At 50.5% G+C, this 15,284-nt stretch overlaps 1 protein-coding gene across 2 annotated transcripts in view; it reads right to left on the reverse strand.

Moving 5' to 3' along the window:
* Positions 1-15,284, reverse strand: part of SS18 (SS18 subunit of BAF chromatin remodeling complex) — a 38,663-nt gene that overhangs the window by 13,761 nt on the left and 9,618 nt on the right. For both annotated transcript variants that reach the window (XM_080683685.1, XM_080683684.1), the window contains exon 4: positions 3,178-3,331. In XM_080683685.1, the coding sequence (XP_080539811.1) occupies positions 3,178-3,331 (154 nt within the window). The remainder of the gene's footprint in view (positions 1-3,177; positions 3,332-15,284) is intronic.

Genomic DNA, 15,284 nt, shown 5'->3' on the forward strand with positions numbered 1-15,284 from the left:
TCCCTTCCTCTCTGAAACCAACAAAACTATTTTTAAAAAGATAAAAGTTAAATTTCATTTTTAAAAAAATACTTGTAGCATTAGCACATAAATAAACTAAAAGATCAAAAAACCCAGAGCAGAGTCTAAAAAGAGACCCAAATGCTAATTCAGTAAGTAATTATAATGGTGACACTAAGTATCGGTGGACAAAAGAAAGATAGTTCAATAAGTGATGTTGTGACAATTGAGTAGCCACCTGGAAAAAAACAATACTTCCATGAAGACTAATTCCAGATGACTAAAAAATTCAACACTAAAAAAGAAGAAAGGAAAAGAAAAGAAACCATAAAAGAAAATTTTAGGAAGGAAAATTTCTTAAATAATGAAATGGAAAGGCCTTCTTAAGTTTGCCAGGAAATCCAGTCATACAGATTTGTAAGTTAGACTACATGAAAATAAAAAATTTGAACAAGACCAAAACAAACCAAAACCAAAATTAAATAATAAAAATATAAACTGGGGAAATGTTCTAGTAAGTCATATCACAGACCAAACTAGTAAAACACCACCAGCAGTAAATGGAAGGGCAAAGGACATGAATGACCATCTCACCCAAAAACGACAGGAGGCCATAAACATAGCAGACTGTTTGCTTTGCTTATAATATAAAAAGGCAAGTTAAAACTAGGAGACCCATTTCCCATCTTTCAGACTGGCAAAGGTAAAAGTTTTGACCCAACTATTATGAAAAAGTTCCTTCATACATTGTTCAGGGAATATACATATGAAAATGCATGTAATGTTAGCAATTTCAGTTCTAGGACTCTATATATATAAAAGCCTAATATGCAAAGTGTCCCCTTGGGAGTTCAACCAACCCGGAGTTTGATTGCTCACTATGACGTGCGCTGACCACCAGGGGGCGGCGCGGAACGAAGGAAGGCCCAGGCCAGCAGCTGGCAGCCAGGGAAGGGAGGCCCCCGCCGGCAGCTGGCAGCGACTAGGGACCCTACCCGTGCACGAATTTCGTGCACTGGGCCTCTAGTTTATCTTATAAATACACAAGCTCTTTTGTGTGCATGTGTGTACACACACAAAATTGCATGTTTACTTATTTTCTTATATTTTACAGACATATTCGCAGCAGCACAATTTTTAATATTGAAAGAATAACCTATATTTCTGCCAGAAGGGAACGGCTCACGTAAAGTAGAGGCATCCATAAAAAAGAATGCAGTGCCTCACCAAGAAGAATGAGGCACTCTACGTACTGAGTGGTCTCTAAAAGAGGTCTTTATGTTCTCGTCATCTCGAAGGAGGAAATGACATGTCAAACCACCTAACGTCTGCTCCTGTGTCTGAAGTAAGAATAAGAGGCTTTACACAGAGAGCACGTGCTGAAGGTCAAGCAGACGCCAATAACCCGGCACAGAGTGTCTGGTGACGCAGGGACTGCCTTCTCATCCTTCTGACCTGGGTCCCAGAGGCCTGTACCATCTATTCTTCTCTTAAAATCAGTTAACTTTTAACAAAGAAACCCGAGACTGAGAGGTTATCTGACCAAGAACAAGCAGCATATAAATAGTTCTGCAACGTAGATAAAATACTGAAAACGAAACAAAAACAGTAAAAGCCTAGATGTAAATCTGTGTGAACAGAAGGGTTGGATAAATGCTCTGAAGAGCTTATTAAATAAAGGAAATACAAGTGATCAGACTTGTAACTCCTCCTAACCTAACCACGGCTCTCCACCAACACACTGTTCTGGAAGATCCGCAGGATTCTGGCCAGCCCAGGTCGGAACCAGCTGAACACCTCTGGCTCACAAAGACTGTCACTGCTCCAGTGGCCTCACACACAAACCAGAACATCACGCTGACAATAATTACACTGCCGCTCAGCTGCTCCTTCAGCTTTAGGGCTTGAATGGTATACGGAAGGGTTAAGTCGAAACCCTAATTAAAGGTATCCAAAATTAAAAATAACATAAATCACAACACTTCCAACTTGCTACCTGTCCGTTTTAAACACACTGGGTCCTGACGACCTAAATGTGGATTCAGCGAAGATACCCCTCCTGACCACACCCTGGGAAGCAGCCGTGTCCTTCTTCCTGCCTCCCCGTCACTGTGGCGTGCGGGCTCTGGCGGTGGCAGGAACCAGCAGCAGCCGTGGCCACCTGCCCTCAGCCCCACCGGCCCTCCATGGACGAGGCTGCTGTCTTCTGCTCGCTGCCCTTTTAATTCCTTGCCTGCCCCTCGCCCCGGTCACCAACGCTGCCAACCACCACCACCAGCTAAGAGGACGCTCTCCTAAGGATGCTAGTCACTGATCTTAAAAATGAAGTGTTCTGTCGTTTTAATTTACTTTCATTACTGATATTTGCATGATCCTTTCCTTTGTTAATGAAAATAACCTTTGTCCCTAGAAAGTAAAAATATTCTCCTATGAACTGTAGAAAACACCCCACCAAAAATGATGGTCCTGGGCTATGGCTGCTATAAAACAGAATAGTTTAAAGAGACCTCTCAGATGAAAAATTCAAACCAGCAACAGGGAACTAAACGAGCACCAATGGCCGGAAATACATCCTAAGTGCCTCTGAACTTAAAATGAGTAAACAGGAAAGGAAACGGCTCACGATGTCAGAAAACTGACATTCTCTCTCAGCTCTTCACTTGGCTTTAACATCAACGTCCGTGTGTGCGTTACGTTGTAACACACACACCTGTGCCGCTTCCCAGCCCGGGAGGGCGCCCTGGCCGCTGCCCCCGCCGGCCCCCGGCTTTGTTTCTTCCCCGTGCGCTCCCGGGACCACTGGTTCTGACCAACGCGTTTTCAATACCCAACTCGGGCAAACGGGAGGCCTTTTCACAAACAGACCGCGGTGCTTCAGCCACGCACAATGCCTTCTTCTTCCAGAAGGCTCCCACAGCCAGCCCTCCCGCCCGGCCCGGGACTAAATTTAGCAGCTCTGTGCATCAGAGGCGCCGGTGCCAGCGCGGAGCCCCGGGCGGCGGCCTGGTGAACACTGAATACAGGTCACGTAGCTCGGCAGCTCACCAACTCCAAGAGCCTCGGCTCGGGGGCATTCGGAGCAGTTTTGTCATCAACAATCTCGGGTCCCTGGAGCCCCCATGTCGTTTCCGTTGCTAAGCAACTCTGGTGTTAATGTCTTAGAGGAGAAAACCTTACCCGGCATCTGGCCGTTCATCTGGTTCTGCATGTGGGGCGCAGAGGGCCCCCCACCGACCATCCCATCTGAAGGCATGTTGTGAGCGCGCGGAGGGGGCGGGGCGCCGCTCGGGTTCATCCCTCCCGGGCCCAGAGGCATATTCTGGGTGGGCGGCTGTGAGAAGACAGTTTAGGAAACAGGAGAAGCTGTTAGACTTGACACGGGAAAGGTGCACAGGGGATCGCAGTTGCCTGTATTACTAACTGGAGCAAAAACAAGTGCATTTCCCTTTATTTTAATGCACTCCAGTCACGGGCTTATTACCATGTTTAATATACTCCCCAAACTTCACAACATCGTCAGCACGAATATGTCACCTGTCCACCGCAGACCACAGGAACACAGTCAAAGTATATTTTAGTTTACAAAATCCCAGTGATGAAAATAAAAATTCTAACGTTCTATACAAAAACCATTTCCATTTATTATGTGTAAGGATCTCTAATGTGTCCATTGTTGTTAAATTGTTTTAAAGATTAAGTCTCCTTTCATTATAAATGCATTTAGATGTGTTTACTATTAATGATGAATTTTACCTGGAAAGGAAAAACAGTAACAAAAAATTATGAAAGAACTAGACGACGCAAAATGTCATATACTTCCTAGTGCTGGAGGGGGAGTGGTTTGGGCGGGGAACCGCTTTAAACGCCCAGACTCGTTCAGCATTCAGCCCAGCACGCTGAGCCGACTGCCCCCCAGATCGGAGCATTACTGCTGGCCCCCGAGGGGAAAGACCTGTGCCCACTGCCCCCCAGATCGGAGCATTACCGATGGCCCCCGAGGGGAGAGACCTGTGCCCACTGCCCCCCAGATCGGAGCATTACTGATGGCCTCCGAGGGGAGAGACCTGTGCCCACGGCCCCCCAGATCGGAGCATTACTGATGGCCCCCCAGATCGGAGCATTACTGCTGGCCTCCGAGGGGAGAGACCTGTGCCCACGGCCCCCCAGATCGGAGCATTACTGACTGCCCCCGAGGGGAGAGACCTGTGCCCACTGCCCCCCAGATCGGAGCATTACTGCTGGCCTCCGAGGGGAGAGACCTGTGCCCACGGCCCCCCAGATCGGAGCATTACTGATGGCCCCCCAGATCGGAGCATTACTGCTGGCCTCCGAGGGGAGAGACCTGTGCCCACTGCCCCCCAGATCGGAGCATTACTGCTGGCCCCCGAGGGGAGAGACCTGTGCCCACTGCCCCCCAGATCGGAGCATTACTGACTGCCCCCCAGATCGGAGCATTACTGCTGGCCCCCGAGGGGAGAGACCTGTGCCCACGGCCCCCCAGATCGGAGCATTACTGCTGGCCTCCGAGGGGAGAGACAGCTGCCTCGAAGGACGCCTCTGGCAACCGTCCTAATGGCAGTGTGAAGGAATCACTGCCTAACCTTGAGAGTTCGCGAAGGGCGAAGCAAACAGAGATCACCCGCCTCCCTTCTTGGGGACACTGTGACGGGGAGAGCAAATGGTCAGTCTCTGTCCCAGCCCCCCTTTGAAGCAGGAGGACAGGGCGGTATTCTTTCAGGTCGATGGCAGCCTTGCTTCTCCACTTCTCCGTGCTCTGAGCACAGCGTCTGTGCCTATAACCAGGCACCCACTGCTTCCAGTTCCCACAGCCGGGGAGGACCTGGTCTGCCCACCCGGACACTGGCGCAATCCCCCAGAACGCTGCTGCTCGGCCACCACCCGGGACACGCAGCTCTCCGACGTCAGCGAGTCACCGTCGAGCCGCCATGACAGCGCTGCCCGAACAGCACTCACCCCCCCACCTCGGCTTCCTCACCACGAAATCCACAGAGGTGCGCGCCACTCAGTGTCTTCTCCTAATTCTCACCTTAAGTTCTTTCAACACCTACTGACCCTGCTCAATTTTCAAAAAAATTACCAAGTATCAACTCAGTGTCACATGCTCTTCATTTTAAAGTGTCCTTCATCATCCTTCAAATATGGCTGGCCTGGACCTCGCTTGAAAATAAAAATCCTTCCTCCTATTGTCATACCCAAATTTCCTACTGAAAATTCATATTCTCACTCTCAATAGGTATCAGTTTTTCACTTTCCTATGATTCAATGCATAAAACCTAAGTATTGCAGTTCCCATCATAACAAGAGCCTCTACCTGACCCTCCTGCGAACAAAGGTGATGAGACCGACGTGAGCACGGTGCCCGCGGAGACAGGACCGTGAGGGCCTGGACAGAGGGGAGCCCGCTCGGCCTCGGATCCCCGGCTCTCCGGCCCCGCTCTCCCCGCCCCGGCTGTCCCAGCCCCGCTCTCCCAGCCCCGGCTCTCCGGCCCCACTCTCCCCGCCCCGGCTCTCCCAGCCCCGGCTCTCCGCACCCCGCTCTCCCGTCCCCGGCTCTCCGGCCCCGCTCTCCCCACCCCGCTCCCACTGCCGGGCTCTCCCCGCCCCGCTCTCCCCGCCCGCCCCGCTCTCCCTGTCCGGCTCTCCGGCCCCGGCCCGGCTGTGTAATGGGAGAGTATGGAGCACCCATGGCAGGTGGCAGCCCCAATGCACCGAGTGGAAGATGGGGGCGCGGGGGCTCAAGAAAACAGCACTGGGAGGCGCGAGCTGAGCAGAGGTTTCGCTTCTGCCCAGGACGAGGGGGCAGAGACCGCGGTTTCGGCCCACCAGGTACAAGGGCCTCCATGAACAGCCCGCGCTCTCTCCTGAGACGTCCAAAGCCTTCTCCACAGACTGAGGTCAAAGCTGAAAGAGATCAACCCTAAAACGTTTTACAGTGACCCCTCAAAAGGCGCCAGGGATCCCCTAGTGCTTCGCCTACCAAGGTAAAACTTAACTCTCAGAGGAAAAGAGCAAATAGAATCCCTACAACTGCTCATCCCTAATGCCCGGCACTCAGTTAAACTAAAGGCGAACTATCAACAAGAACCAGAGCTCAGCCAATAGGGTGCTGGTCACAATCGTTAAAAACGACAGGAAGAAACAGCATGGGCAGCTGTGAGGGAGCCAAACTCTCGTCAGCGCCATTGGGATTGTACCCGGACCGCGCGGGGGAGAACCACTGGGCACTCCCTCAGAGTCACAGCTGTGCCCGGACCGCGTGGAGAACCACTGGGCACTCCCTCAGAGAGTCACAGCTGTGCCCGGACCGCGCGGGGAGAACCACTGGGCACTCCCTCAGAGTCACAGCTGTGCCCAGACCGCGTGGAGAACCACTGGGCACTCCCTCAGAGAGTCACAGCTGTGCCCGGACCGCGTGGAGAACCACTGGGCACTCCCTCAGAGAGTCACAGCTGTGCCCGGACCGCGTGGAGAACCACTGGGCACTCCCTCAGAGAGTCACAGCTGTGCCCGGACCGCGTGGGAGACCCACTGGGCGATCCCTCAGAGAGTCACAGCTGTGCCCGGACCGCGTGGAGAACCACTGGGCACTCCCTCAGAAAGTCACAGCTGTGCCCAGACCGCGTGGAGAACCACTGGGCACTCCCTCAGAGAGTCACAGCTGTGCCCGGGACCGCGCGGGGGAGAACCACTGGGCAATCCCTGAGAAAGTCACAGCTGTGCCCGGACCGCGTGGAGAACCACTGGGCACTCCCTCAGAGAGTCACAGCTGTGCCCGGACCGCGTGGAGAACCACTGGGCAATCCCTCAGAGAGTCACAGCTGTGCCCGGACCGCGTGGGAGACCCACTGGGCGATCCCTCAGAGAGTCAGCTGTGCCCGGACCGCGTGGAGAACCACTGGGCAATCCCTCAGAGAGTCACAGCTGTGCCCGGACCCCGTGGAGAACCACTGGGCAATCCCTCAGAAAGTCACAGCTGTGCCCGGACCGCGTGGAGATCCACTGGGCGATCCCTCAGAAAGTCACAGCTGTGCCCGGACCGCGTGGAGATCCACTGGGCAATCCCTCAGAGAGTCACAGCTGTGCCCGGACCCCGTGGAGAACCACTGGGCGATCCCTCAGAAAGTCACAGCTGTGCCCGGACCGCGTGGAGATCCACTGGGCAATCCCTCAGAGAGTCACAGCTGTGCCCGGACCGCGTGGAGAACCACTGGGCAATCCCTCAGAAAGTCACAGCTGTGCCCGGACCGCGTGGAGATCCACTGGGCAATCCCTCAGAGAGTCACAGCTGTGCCCGGACCGCGTGGAGAACCACTGGGCACTCCCTCAGAGAGTCACAGCTGTGCCCGGACCACGTGGAGAACCACTGGGCAATCCCTCAGAAATCACAGAGCTTCCACATGATCCAGGTGTAGATCCAGAGAACTGAAGAGACAGATTCACATACACCTCGGACACAATGTCACGGCAGCGTGACTCACAACAGCCGAAAGAGTGGGGGGAAGATCCATGTCCATCACCTGATGATGGACAACACGATGTGCTGCCCGTATCCACACCATGGAACGTACTCGGCCACCAAACGGAACGAGGAGCTGACACACCACAGCACAACCCGGAAACACGCCGCCGAGGGGAAGAGCCGGATCCGTACAGCCCCAGGGAGTGAAACGCCCGGACGGAAAGCGCCACGGACAACATGGCTGCCGGTCTGCTGCGGGGCACGGGCAGCCGAGGGCAGCCTCTCCAGTCGGGGATGACGGAAATGTTCTGGAATTCCGGGCAGGGGTGACGGTTGCACAGAACGGTGACGATCCCAAAAACAACTGCATTACATACTTTGCAGGGGTCCTCAGACTTTTTACACAGGGGGCCAGTTCCCTGTCCCTCAGACCGTGGGAGGGCCGGACTATAGTTTAAGAAAAAAACCATGAACAAATTCCTATGCGCACTGCGGGCCCCGGACGTGTCGGCTGCTAAGCAGGACAGGCAGCGACCCCCGGCGGGCCGGATCCATGTCCTCGGCGGGCCGCCTGTGGCCCGCGGGCCATAGTTTGAGGACGCCTGCTCTAAAGCTTCAGCATGATAAAAAGGAAGTATCTGGAAACATCAGTCAAAGCCCCCAAAAAACCAAAGTTGACGAGAAAACCTTAAAAGCAGCCAGGGGAAATGAAACACATTATTTTGGGGTGACAGCCATAAAACCAACCATCAAAGAAACAGGATAAATGAAGTTAAACTACTACAGGTTTTCCGTATTTTTCAAGGTGTTAAATCTGCCCACGCTGGCCACCACCTCGGCCACCACACGGCACAGCTAGCCAGCATGTCGCTGACCACTGCAACCGCCTCCCGACTGGACCCCGCCCCTCCACGCTCCTCCGGCAAATGCTCCACGCGGCAATCAGGGAAAGCATGTGAAAACCTACCAATTCAGCCCTGCCCGCTTGGCTCAGCGGATAGAGCGTCGGCCTGCGGACTGAAGGGTCCCGGGTTCGATTCCGGTCAAGGGCATGTACCTTGGTGGCGGGCACATCCCCAGTGGGAGGTGTGCAGGAGGCAGCTGATCGATGTTTCTCTCTCATCGATGTTTCTAGCTCTCTATCCCTCTCCCTTCCTCTCTGTAAAATATCAATAAAATATATATTTTTTAAAACCTTTCAATTCACTCTTCTGCTCAAATTCCTCAAGAGTTTCCAATTTCAGGGTAAAAACCAAAGTCCTCACAAGACTGGAGGGAAAAGGCCACGACACAGAAGCTGCGGCCTGGCCCGGGCGTCAGAGGCTGGCACAGCGTCCCGTGCTCCCACGGGTCTCGGGTTGGATTCCTGGTCGGGCACACGCAGGAGGCAACCAGGCGATGGTCCCCTCTCTCGTCCATCTCTCTCTCGGCCCTCTCCCTAAAACCGGTAAAGACACACCCTCGGGTGGGATTAAACAAAAGGTGGGGCCTGGGCACACAACTTCCTTACCGCCACCCGTTCAGTCACTGGACCCTCCACTTCTCTAACCGCAGGCCCTGGGCCTCAGGACCGCCCCAGGCCCGGCTCCTGCTCAGACACCCCCCCCCCCCCCGCCCGCTGGTCTCTGCCCCATGCCCCTTCGCGGGAGGCCCGCCTGCCCCGTACTTGCCGCGGCATGCCACCCCCCCTGCAGACCTCCCCTCCCCGCTCGCCTTTCCCTCTCCGCAGCCTTAGCACCTAACAAGGTACACGACTGCCTCCTGCGCTGCCCGGCTTGTTGGGGACACGGCCGAGGGGGCTTGTTTCAGAAAGCACCTGGCCACCACCTCCTGTCACACGGCAGACACTGACTGCCGAGCCAGTAACGGAAAACTCTCCATTTAAAGGATCTGCCACAAAACTAAAAACCCTTCTCACCAGGAAATTACCTTAAATGTTTCTGTAAAATGTAAAATACCACACTGCAAAATGCCACTTCTAGTTCAAGAATCATTATCTGTAGAACCACCGTTAACACAGGTGTCATTAATACAGTTCCCCACAAGGAGGCACCAAATGACACTTAGATAGGAAACTGAAAGAGCATCAGAACAGGAGAGGGGCCTTTTACAGTCACAAATGGGAGCCTTGAAGTGAGCCAAGAACAGCTGCAGGCGCCCATCGGCAGTACTAGCTTCTCTGCCTGACCTGCCAGTCCAAGGTCAGTCTCCCAAAAGTGGGTTCTATGCAGACGTGAGGCACTGAGGAAGAGCTCCAGGGTCTCTCACTCATCCCCACCGAAATGTAGGATGCACCCTGGCAGCCCTGAATTTACCCCGGCTTCCAACCTTACCAACTCCCTTCCCCAGTGTGATCCTCAGCAGCTGGCCGGCTTTTTGCCCCTCGTCCCAAAGAGCGAGACGGACGCCAGTCCTGCCAAGAACCTGACAAGCTGAACTTCCCTGACTGATAATTTGTCCCACTTGTTTCCACAGCACGATTTCCCAAATTTCCTAAGAAACCGGGATCCAAAACGATTCACCTGCTAACAATACGCCCCCAGGTTCCCCAATAATCCGATCTTTCTTTTAGGAGACAGCAAACACTCCCACAAACACAAGTGAACCCTGAACTACCTCAGCTCTGGCCCTGGCTGGGGGCTCAGCTGGCTGGAGCATCGTCCCGCAAACCAATGAAGGTGGCAGGTTCGATCCCAAGGCAGGCGTGTCACTAGCTGCAGCTCTGACCGCCAGTCCGGGAGCCTATGGGAGGCTACCAAGCCATGTTTCTCTCACACAGATGTCTGTCTGTCTGTCTGTCTGTCTCACACCCACCCCCTTCCTCTCTCGCTCTGAAAATCAATAAAAACATATCCTCAGGTGATAGATTCAAAAACACTTCCCGGGCTCTGAAATACTCTGATGATGTTAATCACCCCACAGTCGCTCCAGATCCATATAATCTTACAGAACAAAAAGTAAGTGCCTTCTTCCCAGACCAGGAGAATTCTCTGGACTATACTTCCAGAATATAAAAAATAAAAACAAGACAACTAACCCCCGCCTGACGCATGGGGGGGGACAGACACTGAGTCTTCCTGAAGATAGTACAGCACCACCATCCATCAGAAACAGGAAGACATCATGGCTTCATCTGGAATGTTTTTTTGTATTATTTTTACATTTATGCCAGTCTGGCTAAATTACAAAAGTAATGTGTAGTCACTAAAAAACAGAAAAAAATGAAAATGGGAGCCACTGCTAAAAGCTTCATGTGCATACCTCCAGAAAGTGTGGACAGTCCGTGTGTGTGTCCGTGTGTGTGTCCGTGTGTGTGTGTCCGTGTGTGTGTCCGTGTGTGTGTGTGTCCGTGTGTGTGTCCGGGTGTGTGTCCGTGTGTGTGTCCGGGTGTGTGTCCGTGTGTATGTCCGTGTGTGTGTCCGTGTGTGTGTCCGTGTGTGTGTGTAGTTTCTGACAGTAGGGTCACACGCCTGTGATTTCTTTTCTCCTACCGTGGGCATTGTTCTTTATCTGTACGTGATTCAACTTCATTCACAGTGTAGAATTCAACCGTGTAGGCTGTAACAGTTTTAATCCACCCTCAAAACGTGGTCCTCGTCTGTTTTCCCTAATCTGAACAACGTTGGAATTAACAGCCTGTCCAAGTCCTTTTCTGTGCTTCTTCTATGCAAATCGGAGGGAATCCTTCATTCCCAACAGCGGGTCCTTTTTCCTGCCACACGGCAACAACGCTGCTCCTGTGGAGCGGAGCTACATTCGTTGTTTTCAAGAAATGACAGGGCAACCTGCCAGTTCCTGGGACGCAGGCGGCTCTCACTTACCTAGCACAGACCTGCAAGAACAAGGTCGCAATCACACACATACACAGGCATGCCAACAGACACACTAACAGCTACATTCCTCATGGCGAGAGGTACCCGATCGCCTTACATCTCCGGACTCGCTTAGACAGTCTTCTGAATTTCATATGCACTGCCCCGCCGACAGTTAACATGACTTTTCATAGAACTGTGAGAAGACAGGACAGGCTACAAAGCTGGCCAAATGCTGCCTGTGACATACGAATCAGAGAAGTGTGCCCCACAAATCAATTCTCTACAACACAGCTTACCTGCCCTGGAAAATGTCCCCAACAACCCAAACTGACCGCTTCCTGCGTTGCAAATGTTCTCACATATACAGTACTCTAAAACACCATGTACGACACCATGTGCTGAGTTGTCTTTAATGCCATTTATAAATCTTACAGGCATGTTAGATTTTATTTTACATTTTTGAAAGAATCCAATCAGTATCTTCTTTAGTTTTCTCCTTTTTCTCAACGACGCCTTCCTTCCCTCCAGATAACTGATGTGGTAATCTGTACTGCAGGGTGGGGCAGCAGGAGGCTTAGAAGTGTTTCTGGACAAATGACACCGTAACTGTAAGTGATGGTATGGGAACGCACTGCTCCATGCATTCATGACTGCAACCTCCCTTTGCCCACTGCTGTTTACACTGGCTTTTATACGCATCAAAAGCAGGTAGAAGGCAGATGACGGTGGGATTCTGTAAGACCTTTTCGTAGCTTTTGAAGTTCTAACCGAATCAAAATATTACGTGTGCTAAAGGTTAAAATTTATAAATGAAAAAAAAAATGGTGAAGGCCATCCATCCTGCTCATCTTCAAGGTGCCGCAGGAAGCGCCCGTCCCCTCCTGCCCTGGATCACACCTGTGAGCGGTGAACTCCACGCACCAAACCTCAGCCACCCAAGCACCTTCCGCGCTCCACAGCTCGGTCACCGGCCTGAAGACTGACCGGTACCATTTCCACGGAAGCCTGTGCAACAGGAAGCAGCCAGGGGCTGCCCACGGGTGCTCAGAACGTCAAGTGAGGTCCACCGAAGGACGTGTGTGCATGCTCATAAGCACACCAATGGACACGAGACACTGGGGGATGAGGGCATGGACAGGGGGTAGGGGAGGCTGGGGGAAGGTCAATGGCGGGAAAAAAGGAGATATATGTACTACGATGTGTAATACTTTAAACAGTAACATAAAATTTAAAAAAAGAACGTCAAGCGTAGGCAGCATCGCAAAAAAATGCAATTCAGAAAATAAGAACATATAAAATATAAAGCTTACTGTAAACCAACTTTTATTAATAGTACAGGCTTTAATTTGTTGTACAGAACATCTACTGAACAAAACTATGTTAAATAAATTTAAATTTTAATAAGTACGTATATCTGGTTAAATTAGGGATTTTTTAAAACTTAGACTCGTAGTGAATTAAGTGAAAGCCAGATCAGCAATTCCAATCAGCTTTGAGCCTGTTTCACAATTAAGAGACATGTTTATACACTCAATCTCAGCGAATGGCACCATATCAGCCAAGTTTCAAAACTGATCCTCCGTATGTATTCAGTGACTGGAAATCACTATTACTGACGGCCACAGACAGCAGTTAAAAAAGAAAAGGTCATTTCTACTTAAGAACATACTTGACGAAGCAGTAAAATTCCTCATTTGTTAAGTGCTCCATGTCAATTAAACATTCCGTGTGACGAATGAGACAGTAACCATCACGTGTGTTAAGAGCACGCTGAGCCGCTGCCTGCTGACCTCGGTCGCTTTCACGGATCAGCACCTTCACAGCATCTGCAGCCAATGATCAGACTTGACTTTTCAAGCCGGAGCTGGGAATTTGGCAAACTTATTAGCTACCGTCTTGAGTTTGAAGTATCCTAACACTAGAGATTTTTCTGATGAGACGGTGGTAAGTTGGTGATTTACCAAATGTGGTTTTGAGTATCATATAATGAAATATGTCAATGTTTAGAAGTGCATACTCAGTGAACTTACATTTTCTGAATGACCAAAGCATGATGTTACAAAATCACGCATGAGTAAAAGACCCATCCAAAATGCAATACAGACCAATGAACTTTAAAGTATCAGTAAGAATATGATTTTAGATTTCATACTTCAATTAACCTTAAAAAACACATCTGTTGGGATCTGCTTTATCAGTGGTCGGCAAACCGCAGCTCGCGAGCCACATGCGGCTCTTTGGCCCCTTGAGTGTGGCTCTTCCACAAAATAGCACGGCCTGGGCGAGTCTATTTTGAAGAAGTGGCGTTAGAAGTTTAAGTTTAAAAAATTTGGCTCTCAAAAGAAATGTCAATCGTTGTACTGTTGATATTTGGATCTGCTAACTAATGAGTTTGCCGACCACTGTGCTATACTATCAGATCATTCACAACAATCTGAAAGGCTATTAAAACATTCTTCCCGCCGAAACCGGTTTGGCTCGGTGGATAGAGCGTCGGCCTGCGGACTGAAGGGTCCCGGGTTCGATTCCGGTCAAGGGCATGTACCTTGGTTGCGGGCATATCCCCAGTAGGAGGTGTGCAGGAGGCAGCTGATCGATGTTTCTCTCTCATCAATGTTTCTAGCTCTCTATCCCTCTCCCTTCCTCTCTGTAAAAAGTCAATAAAATATATTTAAAAAAAACAACAAAAACATTCTTCCCTTTCCTACCTCCGTGTCAGACCAGATCTCACTCTACTGCAACTGAAACATATTAACCTACATTAAACCCAGAAGTAGACAGGACAGCTGTTTCCTATTAAGCCAAACATTTAAAGGAAATTTGCAAGCTTACTATAAATAATGTCATTCATATGTCACTAAATTTGTTCTCAAGATATAGTTAATTTTTCCTTTATATTAACACGCAATAAGTTTACTGTTCATTTTTTTATTGTTCATTTTAAGTGAATACCTTTTCAACAAACATCTCAATGTATCTAGTCTACATAAAGCTCTGTTACCCTCAATAATTTTTAAATGTAAAGGGGTTCTGAAAACAAAAAGTTCTGAGAAATGCTGCAACAGAGAAATATCAAAACCAGAAAGGTTCTCTAAAAAGACTTGAAAAAAATGTGATAAACACCAGGCAAGAGGGATAAACATATTTTAAAAGAGAACGTACAAATAAACTGTTAAAACAAAAAAAAAAGAAAATATCGCTACATATTCTGAGGATATTAAATAATAACATTATTTCATAAACTTTATGCCAACAAATTTGAAAAGTTAGATAAAATGTTCAAAAGCACAATTCATAAAAACAGGCAACTCATAAAACACAGGCGCGTATCAATTATCCCGCAACCACGAAGGGAACGAGGGAAAGCCCTGTCACCAGGGAAGCCAGGCCCAGGAGGCTTCGCTGAAGACCTACAGGGTCACTGAAGACCTACAGGGTCACTGAAGAATCTACAGGGTCACTGAAGACCTACAGGGTCACTGAAGACCTACCGGGTCACTGAAGACCTACAGGGTCGCTGAAGACCTACAGGGTCACTGAAGACCTACAGGGTCACTGAAGAACCTACAGGGTCACTGAAGACCTACCAGGTCACTGAAGACCTACAGGGTCGCTGAAGACCTACAGGGTCACTGAAGACCTACCGGGTCACTGAAGACCTACCGGGTCACTGAAGACCTACCAGGTCACTGAAGAACCTACCGGGTCACTGAAGAACCTACCGGGTCACTGAAGAACCTACCGGGTCACTGAAGAACCTACCGGGTCACTGAAGACCTACAGGGTCACTGAAGACCTACAGGGTCACTGAAGAACCTACAGGGTCACTGAAGACCTACCGGGTCACTGAAGACCTACAGGATCACTGAAGACCTAGAGGGTCACTGAAGAACCTACCGGGTCACTGAAGACCTACCGGGTCACTGAAGACCTACAGGGTCACTGAAGAACCCAGCTCCATTGTGCAAATTACTCCAGACTGAGAAAAT

Source organism: Plecotus auritus (genome assembly GCF_963455305.1).
Source record: "Plecotus auritus genome assembly, chromosome: 8".
Classification (NCBI taxonomy): domain Eukaryota; kingdom Metazoa; phylum Chordata; class Mammalia; order Chiroptera; family Vespertilionidae; genus Plecotus; species Plecotus auritus.